This window comes from Podarcis cretensis (genome assembly GCF_951804945.1).
Source record: "Podarcis cretensis genome assembly, chromosome: 4".
Taxonomy (NCBI): Eukaryota; Metazoa; Chordata; class Lepidosauria; order Squamata; family Lacertidae; genus Podarcis; species Podarcis cretensis.
In genome coordinates, this window is record NC_137173.1 from 24,086,160 (window position 1) to 24,099,198 (window position 13,039).

The 13,039-nt window shown below is 42.3% G+C and overlaps 1 protein-coding gene across 3 annotated transcripts in view; it reads left to right on the plus strand.

Moving 5' to 3' along the window:
• PARP4 (poly(ADP-ribose) polymerase family member 4) overlaps positions 1-12,931 on the plus strand; it is a 54,715-nt gene extending 41,784 nt beyond the window's left edge. The window contains exons 29-38 of one of the 3 annotated variants that reach the window (XM_079973263.1): positions 1,008-1,139; positions 1,321-1,386; positions 2,473-2,583; positions 4,110-4,334; positions 6,426-6,918; positions 6,955-7,211; positions 7,537-7,641; positions 8,611-8,713; positions 9,902-10,031; positions 11,939-12,931. In XM_079973263.1, coding sequence (XP_079829389.1) covers positions 1,008-1,139; positions 1,321-1,386; positions 2,473-2,583; positions 4,110-4,334; positions 6,426-6,918; positions 6,955-7,211; positions 7,537-7,641; positions 8,611-8,713; positions 9,902-10,031; positions 11,939-12,113 — 1,797 coding nt within the window. In that variant the 3' untranslated portion in view covers positions 12,114-12,931. Of the gene's footprint in view, positions 1-1,007; positions 1,140-1,320; positions 1,387-2,472; positions 2,584-4,109; positions 4,335-6,425; positions 7,212-7,536; positions 7,642-8,610; positions 8,714-9,901; positions 10,032-11,938 lie in introns of all 3 variants that reach the window. The other 2 variants (XM_079973261.1, XM_079973262.1) reach the window with 2 other exon arrangements.
• Positions 12,932-13,039: the final 108 nt, after the last annotated feature.

Consider the following 13,039-nt stretch of genomic DNA (forward strand, 5'->3'; position numbering starts at 1 on the left):
TGTTTCAAAACAGCTTTATCTTTAATATTTGATGCTTTATCATGTTGTTAGTATTCTGTTGGGAACCGCCCAGAGTGGCTGGGGAAACCCAGCCAGATGGGCGGGGTATAAATAAATGATGATGATGATGATGTAACATAATAAACTGGCTGCTCCGTGCCATTGCACAGAGGGACTGCTCACATCATTTGCGCCTGAGTGTGAAACACCAAACTTGCATGTTGCATAATCTGTGGGGTGAGGAGGCAGCCTTCACCTGAAATGAGCTCCACTCTGGGTTACGCATGGACCAATGCAAACTGGGGAAAACACTGCATGCGGGGGCTTCCTAAGGCCAAGCAGAGCGGCACATAATGGAGAACATGCTGAATCTGCTTAAAGCAGGGGTGGCTAACCTGTGGCCCTCTAGATGTTGTTAGACTCCAACTTCCATCAGACTCATCCAGCATAGCCAATGGTTAGGTATGGTAGTTCATCATCAATAACAACAACATATTTATACCCCACCCATCTGGCTGGGTTTCCCCAGCCACTCTGGACAGCTCCCAACAGAATATTTAAAATAGAATCAAACATTTAAAACTTCCCTAAACAGGGCTGCCTTCAGATGTCTTCTAAAAGTCAGATAGTTGTTTATTTCCTTGACATCTGGTGGGAGGGCATTCCAAAGGGCAGGCGCCACTACTAAGAAGGCCCTCTGCATGGTTCCCTGTAACTTCACTTCTCACAGTGAGGGAACCTCCAGAAGGCCCTCAGTGCTGGACCTCAATGTCCAGGCTGAACGATGGGGGTGGACACACTCCTTCAGGTATACAGGTTCCCCACCTCTGGCTTAAAGCTTCTATGTTTTTCTTAGGACTTCCCCATCCCAGTTCAGATTAATTCCAGTGTTCATTTTTGTATCTTGAAGCATGCACATTATTTTACGTAATTTATAACCTTGCTTTTTAATACTTACTTTTGCGGTGCTTTTTATTCATCCCCCCCGCCCCCGCCCCCATATTCAGGATACAAATGAAGACCAGACTGCTGATACTCTGGATGTTTTGGAACTTGTAGCCAAGAAGGATGTCGACATCTTACCCTACATGGAATATCAGTCAAAAGGACAGACGGCTCCTTGCGAGTTCCCTCGTTTTGTATGTATCCAACACTTTCTGGTCCTCTTCTCCCTTCATGCATTCCACTTTATGCATCTCATGAAGTGGTCTGTGGTCCTTGGCATGGTAAAATACACTTTTCATTATTACTAATTTTGCTTTCTTCCCTATTTTATCTCATTCCCCACCACCTCTATATGTGTGTGTGTGTTTGTTCCAGTCATCAAGAGCCTCCATCGTTGAGGAGGAGGGAATAGGCCTTGAGGAGGAGGTAATAGACCGTGAAGTACGTTGACAAAAAGATAAAATACTTGAAACCGCACTGTATGTTGGCCAGCCATTTTAATTAAGGTTGTTGCCTTTGCTTAATTGTATGAGGTTAAGGTTGGACTCTTACATGTCCTGACCTGTGAATTGCATTGAACTCAGTATTAAAATCCATATTAATAAGTGTAATTATACTTCGATACAATCTTGACATTTCATTAGACGAAAACAAGAGCTGTACTTCAGTGGGGAAGGCGCACCTGATGGGTCAGTTTCCTCTTACTAACTTAGCGAACTGAAGTATTCCGTTTAATTTGCCTATTCTGCCTTTGTTTATCTTCCTTTGCAAATGTCTTGAACACTGAGACATTGGAATGTAATTTAGTGAAATTAAAACAGTGGTAGCCAATGTGGTGCCCTCCAGATGTTTTGAACTCTCAACTCCCATCCGCCCCAGTCAGCATGGCCAGTGGTCAGGGATAATGAAAGTTATGGTCCAAAATATATAGGTTGCACTACATTGGCTGGGTTGAAGACACTGTTCTGCATTTCAAATTCTAAGAGCTCTTCATCCCTCACAACTCTTTTCAAAGGTGGGGAAGGGGACACACTGTGGGATGAATTGTGCCCCACTCCCAAGAAATTGCTGTTTGTTCGGGGAGGAAAACTTTTACAGTGGTACCTTGGTTGTCAAACGGCTTGGCTCCCGAACAAATAGGCTCCCGCAAACCCGGAAGTAAGTGTTCCGGATTGCAAACATTTTTCGGAAGCCATATGTCTGACGTGGCTTCCGCTTGACTGCAGGAAACTCCTGCAGCCAATCAGAAGCCATGCCGTGGTTTTTGAACGGTTTCGGGAGTCGAATGGACTCCCAGAACAGATTATGCTTGAGAACCAAGGTACCACTGTACTGACATTTGAGGGCATTTTTTTTGTCAGGGATATGGCACGGGGGGGGGGGGTGTTAAAAAAAAAACCTTCTCTGTGTATCACAGTCTTGATCCCAACTATACTCCTGACATGTTTTATTATTACTAGTACAATAATCATTACTAATTATGCTTTCTTCTATTCTACCACCCCACCTCTCACCACCCATATATAGCCAATGCTTGACTTTCATTTAGCAGAAGATCTTGGAGTTTATGAAGAAGTGGCTATTGAGAAGGAAGAAATAGAATTTGTGGAGAAAACGAAAAAGAAAAGGAGAAAAATGGTAAGGGAACTTGAGGTACATTGGTGCAAAAAATACAAGAAAAAACATGAAGCGGTTTATTGGTCAGCCATTTTAATTAGAGCTGTTGCACACTTTGAGATTTTTTTTAATTCATTGCACAAGTTTAAGGATGGAGTCTTATACATTCTGACCTTTGAGTCCCATTAAACTCAGTATTAAAATCCCTTTTAATAAGTGTAATAATTGATACAATCTTGGTATTCATTAGACAATATTAAGAACTAATCTAACATAACTCAAAGGCCTCATTGATTCACTTCTAGAAAGCAATTTTTCCAAGATGAAACTTTTCAGTTAAACCTGTGTCATGAAAACACTCGCAAGCTTCAGTTAATCATAAGTTGTACGCACAACTATTTGGAACATAGGAACTGCCTCTGTTTCCTAAGAAGCCTATCTGTATCAGCAAAGACAAATACATGTGAGGATGTAGTTATTTCTGGGGGGGAAACACAGATTTTATCCATGCTAGCCCAGAAGTAAGGTTTTCACTAAGTCAGCTTGAATTAAAATGGTAGCTCTACACAGCACAGTATAGAGCAGAGTTTCTCAAACTCAGGTCTCCAGCTGTTTTTAGACTACAGTTCCCATCATCCCTGACTACTGAGTCTTGCTAGGTAGTCCCAAAACAGCTGGAGATCCAAGTTTGGGAAGCTCTGGTATAGAGCTTAATTATCCAACAATGCCTTCCTCCATTGTCGTGATCCATTCATGTTTACTTAGAAGTAACTTTGCTGAATGGGATCAATTAACGAATCAGTAACTTCCTGTGGCACTAGCATTAAAGCAATAAAAGTACTCAGTGCTTAGTCCCAGATTATATTATTTACAGTTTAGGTTGACTACAGATCTACAGTGGTGCCTCGCAAGACAAAATTAATCCGTTCCGTGAAGCTCTTCGTATAGCGGTTTCTTCGTCTTGCGAAGCAAGACCATTGACAGCTTAGCGGATTAGCGCTATTAGTGGTTTAGCGGCTTTTAGCGGATCAGCTGATAAGCGGCTTATCAGCGGATCACATGATAAGCGGTTTAGCGGCTTAGGAAAAGGGGGGGGAAAGGGGAAAAAACCCGCAGGAACTCGCAAGACATTTCGTCTTGCGAAGCAAGCCCAACGGGGAAATTCGTTTTGCAAAGCGCCTCCAAAACGGAAAACCCTTTCATCTAGCGGGTTTTCCGTCTTGCGAAGCGTTCGTCTTGCGGGGCACCACTGTAGTATAGTTTTTAAGTAAAAATGATTTTTAATGCTTGATGCCTATAGTTTATATTTCCAGAATAAATCCTCTTAAGGAGGTTTCTTTCCGACAGATCATAGATTACTGTTCTTGTTGTTAAACCTATTAGTTGCTTGTCACCAAACAGCAAGCAATTTACACTGAAGAACATATGCATGAATACATTATAACGTAGAATTGGGGGGGGGGATTCTATAAGCATTGTGAATAATATATAAAAACAATGTGTGTTTTCCCAGCTGTGAGACTAAAAGAATAAATTTTACTCCGCAGAAGTCTGTGGTTTCCACGGCTGACCACGTGCCTGAAGCATTTCAAGATGAGAGCGGAGATATGTCAGCTGCTCCTCCACTGCGGATGTCATTTCTTAAGAAGCAACCTAAGAAGGCAGTTCCACTTACTGAGGCAGAGAATTTGAGTATGTCACTGCTGGAGGAATTTACAGGTGGCACGCCGGCAGGTGGCATGAGCAGTTGTCTTCTCAGTTCTGACTTGAAGGTAATCCCCAAAGCTGCCTAGCCGGGGCATATGCTAAGAGCATACCGCTTCTCCTGGGTCAGTACTACTTCACACAGGTGTCTTTTTTTGGAGGAAGAGAGCACTGGGCACTTAGAATACTTTTGTAATACTTGGTTTGTTTACACATATGGTAGAGCCAAAACAGAGGCAACCAGCATGTGTATGCCTGCCACACAGCCAATCCACTCCTTCACATCCAGTCCCCAGAGAAAGATACCAAAAACTGCTTCCCTTTTTCCCTCTCTCTCTCTCTCTCTCTCTCACACACACACACACACACACACAGTTGTTTCTGGGCATTCATAGCTTCTCCATCTCAAACATTCCAAGGTGATCAAGAAACTGTTTCCTCACAATGCGCTCTCAGAAAAGACACATCCACTGGCTGTGCTGAACTTCCAAGAAATATTAACATTATTTGGTGTGCGTTTCTAAAATTCCTCTAAGGAAGTTCTCTTCAGACAAAAATTCTGAGGAACTTTTTGACCACTTGTATGACTCAGTGGGAGGCACATCTAAACACTGAGGGGATTCAAAAACAGATTCTCAAGGGTTTTGAATGATAATTTAGGGAAAACATAACATGTGTCATTAGTTAAAGCTAAAGGACCACTGGACAGTTAAGTCTAGTCAAAGGCGACTATGGGGTTGCGGCGCTAATCTCGCTTTCAGGCTGAGAGAGTCAGCGTTTGTCCACAGACAGCTTTCCAGGTCATGTGGCCAGCATGACTAAACTGCTTCTGGCAGAATGGAGTGCCATGACGGAAGCCAGAGCACATGGAAATGGGGTTTACCTTCCCGCTGCAGTGGTACCTATTTATCTATGCTCACTCGCGTGCTTTCAAACTGCTAGGTAGGCATGAGCTGGGACAGAGCAACAGGAGCTCACCCCATTGTGCAGATTCAAACCACCAACCTTCTGATCGGCAAGCACAAGAGGCTCAGTGGTTTAGACCACAGCACCACCCGCATCCCTTATAATGTGTGTGAACCATATTTGAGTCTAAATGAATGCATTTTTCTTCATAGTTGAGTGATACTTCCATACCTGACATCATGTCTGAATTAGCAGATGAGATTTCTTCTCCAGTAAACTTAACAACGAACAGAGTCTCCCGATTTCTCTCCCCTCACTGTTTGGCAGCTGCATTGCCGTTAGCTGACGTATCTCGTCCCAATCCCAGCTCTGATTTGTGGGTAATTCTGAAAGCCTCCTAGTCTGATCATATGTGGAATGCACACCGCTTTCCCAAGCAGCGAGAAATTCCAGGGGCAGCCGTGCTGTTTGGATACCTACAGCATTTTTGTAATATTTGGATTGTTTACAAATACAGAAGTGGAGCACACAAGTGGAGGCAACTGGTATATGCTGTCCTGCCATGCAACTGATCTACCCCTTTGCATCCAGTCCCCAGAGAGAGGTACCACCAATTGCCTTCAGATCACAGCTAACTCTGCTTCTTCCCCTTGCAAAACTTTCCGTTATGCATAAACACACATACACACACACACTCTGTTGGGTGTGCCCCCTTTTCCAAGCAATGGTTGCTTTTCCCACCCCAAACATTCAAGAAGGATTAAGAAACTATCTTCTCACAATTCACTCTTGTAAAGATGCTGAACCACTAGGAAATGCTAACATTCTTCTGTTAAATCCCAAGTTATGATCGGGGAATATTCCAAGGCAAGGGTGGCTTCTGCATGGCCCTCCAGATGTTGTTGTGCTACAAGTCCCATCTTTTTTGACTGTTTACCATACTGAGTGGTGGGAGTTGGAGTCTACTGATATCTCGTAGCCACTGGTTAGACACCCCTGCTGCCAGGCAATCCCATTAGACGGCAATCTCGCAACAATCCAAAGGTCCTCTACGGAAGTTCTCCCAAGGCAGACATTCCGGGGTTTTTTTTTAATCAGTTGTACAACTTGGTGGGAGGCATACCTTAACATTACAAGAGTTTTGTGTGAGGGGTTTCAGAAGCAGATTTTTCAAGGCTGTGGTAGTTAATGTAGGAAAAGCAGAATGTGTGTGAACCAAATCTGAGTCTAAAATAACAACTTTTACCCCATAGGTGCCTTCTCCTCCTATTGCTGGCAGCAAGCTTGAGGGTAGCTCCTTAGGCTTCAGTTTTGGAATCCAAAATAGTGCTCCGATAAGCACCCTTCCTCCACCGCCTCCTAGTCCTCTATATGGGAACATCCACAAGTTTGGATCACCTGCAACTGGTCTGTTCGGTTCTGCTTTTGGCTCACCTGCTTTTGGATTACCTGCAGCTGCTCAGTTTGGTTCACAAGCAGTCCCCCAAGCTCCGATAAGCACTGCTTCACCACTGCCGCCTCTGACTGGAGGCATCCCCAACACGTTGGCTTTTGGGTCATCTGCATCTGGTCTGTTTGGTTCTACTTCCAGTCCCAGTTTGGGTTCACAGGCAATTCCCCAAGCTCCGATAAGCACCGCTGCTGCTGCTCCACCACCTCCTCTGCCTAGAGGCAGCCTCAACATGTTTGCTTCGGGATCACCTGCAACTGGTCCGTTTGGTTCTGTTTTTGGATCACCTGCAACTGGTCCGCTTGGTTCTACTTTTGGATCACCCGCAACAGGTTCGTTTGATTCACAGGCAATCCCCCAAAGCTTTAGCTTGAGGAAATTTGATATGCTTCAACAGAAGGATCCGTTTCCACTTCCAGCGCTTCCACCTAAAAGAGTGCAAGCTCTTAAGCTTTCTCTAGCACCTGGAAAAGCATTTGTGCAAGGAAGTGCACAGGAGTCGGTCAGCCCTCTTCGCAGAGTGCCAGAAATGCAGTGCTCAAAGGAAACCTCTGAGGCTTCTCGCAAGATGCCCTATAGCTTGCAGGGGGTAAGATGTCTTTAACTATTTTTAAAACTGTATGTTAATTGTAATCCACCCTGGGACATTCTGGTGAAGGTTGGGTGATTTTGTGTGTGTGTGTGTGCGTGTGTGTGTGTGTGTACACACAAACACACACACACACACACAGTATATATGCTTATCTGTTCTTATTGCTTCTCTAGCCTATACTACTATTTTTGATGGTGCACCTACCCTTAGAGAGCAGGGCTTTTAGATGTGCTGGGTTAGGTTGTGATTCTTCACATCCCTTGAGGACTAGCTCTGGGGGATATTTTTCACTCTACACTGTTGTCTGTCTCTCTCTTTAAAGGATACTCTCCTGGATATGCACAAAATGAAAAGGCGCCAATCATTTCCTGCACAGAAGCCGCTAAGGGTTGTATCCTGGCCTCAACTCTTTAAACTCCAGAATCAGGTATGCTGGGGGGGGGGGCAGACAAATGGAGCTTACCCTTGGGTGTAGCCAGGAGGAGCAAAGGGGGCAGTTGCCCCCCCCCCCAGATAAAGTAAAACAATAGAAGTACTTAACTAACTGACCAATCACGTCGGTTCTGCCCCCCTAACAAAAGTCCTGCCCCCCCAAAAAAAATCCTGGTTACGCCCATGACTCTACCATTATTTTGCAGAAACAGAGGGCCTATCCCTCTGATACTGTGGGGAAGGGACATTTTGACAAATAGAGTTTGTTGTTGCAGCTTTATGATTATCTTTATATTTTATTGATTTACATTTGTGAGCTGCCCAGAGAGGATACCATTGATGGGGTGGTATAGAAATTCCTAAATGAAGCAGAATTTTATTTATGTATTTGCATATCCTAGATGCCTCAATACACAGGTTCTTCGGGCGTCAAGCAAATTAGACATTAAAATGAAAATGAAACATAGCATAGAATAACAGAAAGAAATTCAAAGTAAGGTCTCACAGAAAACACAAAGTATAACCAGGGAGGAAACTTTGGGTCTCTTCCTATGTTAATGACTGAGGTGGGCAACCTAAACCCTGAGGGCTGCACACAATATTTGGCCTAATTTCATGCAGATGGAAAGAAAGGCAAAAACAGGGAGAAATCAAAAACAGAAAAGGGGCATCCCACCCCATTTCCGGTTCTGGCCCTGCCCACTCTTGGCGTGCAGCCTTAAACAGATTACCCCCAGGGAAATGCAGCCCTATCCAGAAGACAAATTTTCCACTTCTGTTACATGAGAAACCTTACCTTTTTTGCCCATTTGTGCCTCACCTGTGTTGAAGAGGCTGCCTGCTTTCTTTTTTTATAGAGTCATTCATTACATGTGTTTATTTTCCTTTTAAAAAAGAAAAGAATAGATTTCACACAACAATTCTCCTCTTCCCCCATTTTATTTTCTATGAATGTGTTTTCCAGGATGGTTTTTGGCAGCTGATCCCTGAGCTTGGGACTCTTCTGGATTTCAATGTGGATTATTTTGTCAACATTTCACTTGCAAAAAAGGGAATTAATTCACTTGGTAAATCCCATTTTACTTCCTTTATACAGTGTACTTGAACTTCTGAAATGCTTATTCCCACTGGAAGCATTGTGAAAAGTTGGTAATGACTAACTTAAATCCTATTGATTTGAGTGGAACCTAGGCATAGTATTTATAAAGTTCATATACAGATACCCAGAGTGGTTTTTGTGGCATGCTGGCACACTCACAACTGTCCTACAAAAGTTCTCATGAACAAAAAAGAAAAAGGTTATTGCTGTTGTTTGCTTTATGGCTGTATACAGACTTCTTTCCGCTTCTGCAGCAGGGCAAGATGAGCAAACTGTGGGCCTGCCACTCAACAACAGTAAATGATCCAGTGGGAATCAATTATTTTTTTTGTATAAGTAGACATTCTGGTTTTCAGAAATACTATTTACAGCTATAATAAAAACTCAATGGAATGGATTTGGGAATGAGGGTGTCATGGAATTCTACTCAATATGATCCAGAGCAGAACTCCCAATGTATAGTTAGCAGAGTAAAAACTTAAACACGTTGCGGAATTCCCCAAAAATAGACCAGAGGCAATTATATTTCATCCAACAGAGCTTTACTGCTACTGAAGGCAAATGAGCATAATGGTCACAAATCCAATACATTCAGGATTAGGATTGGCACTGTTCATAAGAAATCTAGTTGCAGCAGACTTAACTTAAACTTACAATGACTTATAATAAGACTAAACCTTCACACTAAGGATATTATGTACAGAACGCCACACCAGAAGGAAGAGAGATAGAAAGAGAAACCCAGGCTCCTTCTGGCCTTATTATTATAGTCAGCATGACCTTGACTAAAAGAGATAACAGAACCAGTTTATGCCAGCTGTACTCAGCTGCTCTGAAGGAATAACCCAAATATCATGAATTTTCTGCTTGTTTCTTTCACCCAGAGAAGCTTCCAAAATCCTCTTGAATTAATTAGAATAGGAAATATCTCTACACATCAGATCAATACTTTCTGTACTAAGAAATGCAAACTGGCAGAGGGAATCCATGCACTCTTAGGGGGGAAATCTTTTGATACTCAAATTTTAGATATTCAGGATACCACCAGTCTGCTTGACAACAGCACTAACACTTTAGTTAGGAGTACTTTTAAGAATTAATTCTTCAATATGAAACATAGACAGTTAAGTGCTACTGCTTGTTTCTATTCATCCAGGCCCCAAAGGAAAAGAGAAGCTGTTGCGGTTGATTGCTACACTTCTGGTGCTACAGGTTATACGTTTCAAGCAACTGGAAGGCCTCGTCTTCAGATCTTTAACAACACTGAATGACTCTCCCCCATCGTGGTACGTTTTGTAAGCAGACTTAACATTTCAGGCAACTCTTCTCTAAAAGCTAAAGCGTTTAAATCAGTTGTAGGCATTAATCCGTAGTACTAGGACTTCCTTGAGTCAAAGCAAACTGAGGTTGTAAACACGGGGGGCTGGGGACCATTGAGACTTGTAGGTGGAAGTCAGGGAGACCAGAAATGTATCCTGCACCAGCGACAGAGCCACTCTGACTGCCTTTAAGTAAAGCAGGAAAGGAACACATATTCAGGGGGATGTTTCAGGATATGAGACTCCAAGTGGGTGACATCTGAGAGCAGCTCAAACAGTAACTTGGATTTCAAATAATAACAACTTGTTTAATATGAAACTTTAGTCTTTGGAAAAGAGGACTGACCAAGTCCAACATTAGGAGAATGCTAAGTTCATCAAGAGTCTGAGGTTCTAACCATCCAGTCTGTAACTAAATCCATTTCAAATGCTAACTTTAGAGATAAACCTTCTACCTGGGTTGATGCCGTTGTAAAAACTTCAAAATGGGACCAGTGGCGCTTCCCACATAGCTGGCCCAATTAGCAGAGAAATGTAGCTTTTGAGGGTGAAGGATGCCCAGGCTGAGCTCAGAGAGAGAAGACGCAAATAATCACAGATTTCCAGCTTCAGACAGAAAAGTAGTTTTACTGCCAATCATAAAAAGCATGAAGGTTACAAACACTATTTACAAAGAGTTCATTGCTTCTGCTTCTCCAGGCAGAGGTCTCATTACATCCAGCCAGTTTGATGGCTAAGATCAGACTCCTTAAAAGAGTTCTCACCGTCACTCCCCAGAAGCTGCACATGCCCAGATTACCTCCTTCTTTGACCTTGTAGCTGTCCAAGCTAGCAGCTTCTGGAAACTAGCTTCTCACAGATAACAGCAACACAGAATGTTCTTGCTTTCTGAGAATGAATGACACCAACCCCCAACAGATACCAGATACCCATCCCCTGTATCGTTGGGGGGGGGCTGTAGCAAGTTTTTTTCCCTTAGGTTTTCCTGAATTACAGTTTGTTGTAATTAGTTTGTGGTATAGATATGTTAAGGGTACTCGCAATCCACTGGAAACCTCCACATAAATCTCACTGGAATAAGTTACAGGTAGGTAGTCGTAGTCAAAATAAAAAAGTTCCTTCCAGTAGCACCTTAGAGACCAACTAAGTTTGTTATTGGTATGAGCTTTCGTGCGTATCTGAAGAAGTGTGCATGCACACGAAAGCTCATACCAATAACAAACTTAGTTGGACTCTATGGTGCTACTGGAAGGAATTTTTTTCTTTTGTTTCACTGGAATAAAAGAGGCTTTGGAATGTCAGTAGCTGCCTTACACAGATCATATCACTGGTCCATCTAGCTCAGTATTTTCTAAGCTGATTGATAAGGAGCTTTTCAGAGTTTGTCAGAAATCTTTTCCAACTGTATTTGGAGATGTAAGGCATCGAACCTGGGATCTTTTGCATGCAAGGCATGTGCTTTGCTACCACCAAGCCCATGGCCCTTCATGCGTACAAATCTGTACAGTGTTGATTTCAGATACCCTCTTTGTTTTAATGAAGGAAGAATCGGTAAAGTTGGTGGGAGTCTTCTAGGCCATCTAGTTCAACCCTCTCCTTGATGTGAAGAATCCAGAGCTAGAGCATCTAATTGAAAGCCTCTACCAAGGAAAACCTGCCAACTAGGCAATTGGTTCCATTTTCAGACTGGTCTGTTAATAGGTTTTTCCTAATGTGCAGCCAGAATCTACGCAATTGTAGTCACAGGGCCCATGAGATACAGTCCTGTCCTCTATGGGCAGCAGAACAAGTCTTTTCCCTCTTGATGCTATGGTCAAGTTGCTGTTTCATTTCGACACAATCATTTTATTCATTCCTTTCTCCGCTGTTCTCAGGGCATTTGAACCTGTGAAGAAAGCAGTTGAATGGGCAAGGAGAACTGAACGAGAATTTCCGGCAATTTGCCAGCGTCTTGATCTGGGGAAAGACTGGGATTTTGCCACGAAGAAGCTGCTGCATATTGAAGAGATTGGGATTGGCATCACTGTTGTTTCCCCACCTCATATCTAGTCAGACTAACAGAAATATGGCATCATCATCTATTTACTTGTCTCTAATCATAATATGTTGATTTTATCTGATTAAGATTTTGGTTTTCTGTCTGTGTATTTGCTCATGGAACTTTGATACTCCAGATTGTAACCAAGAATATAAAACACCAAAAAAATAGTATACAGTAAATATTATGACCTGTTTTCTCAGTATTCATTTTGGGTTGGGGTTCATTTTGTTTTACAAAATTATTGTTTTGTGTTTTAGGAGATATTCTGACCAGGAGGCTCAGTACTATTCATGTCAAAAGTTTAGCTGATGAACCTGGTAGTTATGGGGAAGTGAAATATAAAGATTGACAAGGAAATAGTGGGGCAGAAGCTTAAACAAGTTTGTAGGAATGGAAACTGTTTGGCGATTGACTGCATAGTATATATTTTTTTAAACAGGTTTCCATCAGTGTAACAGATTCAATGAAAATGTTCCCGAATCGTATTGCCTCTGGTAGTTAATGCTGGCAAAAGAATGAATGCAACATGGTAGCTAAGTATAAAGCAGAAAAAGGTTCCTTCAGCCATAAGCTGATAAAGAAAGTGCTATCAGAGTGGATGTAAGAATGTATTGGGATAGTTTGCATTTAGTTTGGATTTGTAAATACTGTCTCTTTAAAAATTAATAGGTAATCATTATAGACACATTAGCCCAACAGTTATTTTCTGAACTAAATCAATACATCTACCCAGCTACAAATATTTTTCTGTGTGAATAACCATTCTGATAATTTTTCAAATATAATTGCACCTGATGAAAATAAACTGCGCTAATCTGCTCAGTAACTATCCAGCCTTCTTTTCTACCTGCAAATCATGGGAATTTATTTGCCACTTTGTTTTTGTGAAGATTCAGCTAGGAAAAGCAATGCTGGAATGGGGAAAAGGAAAATG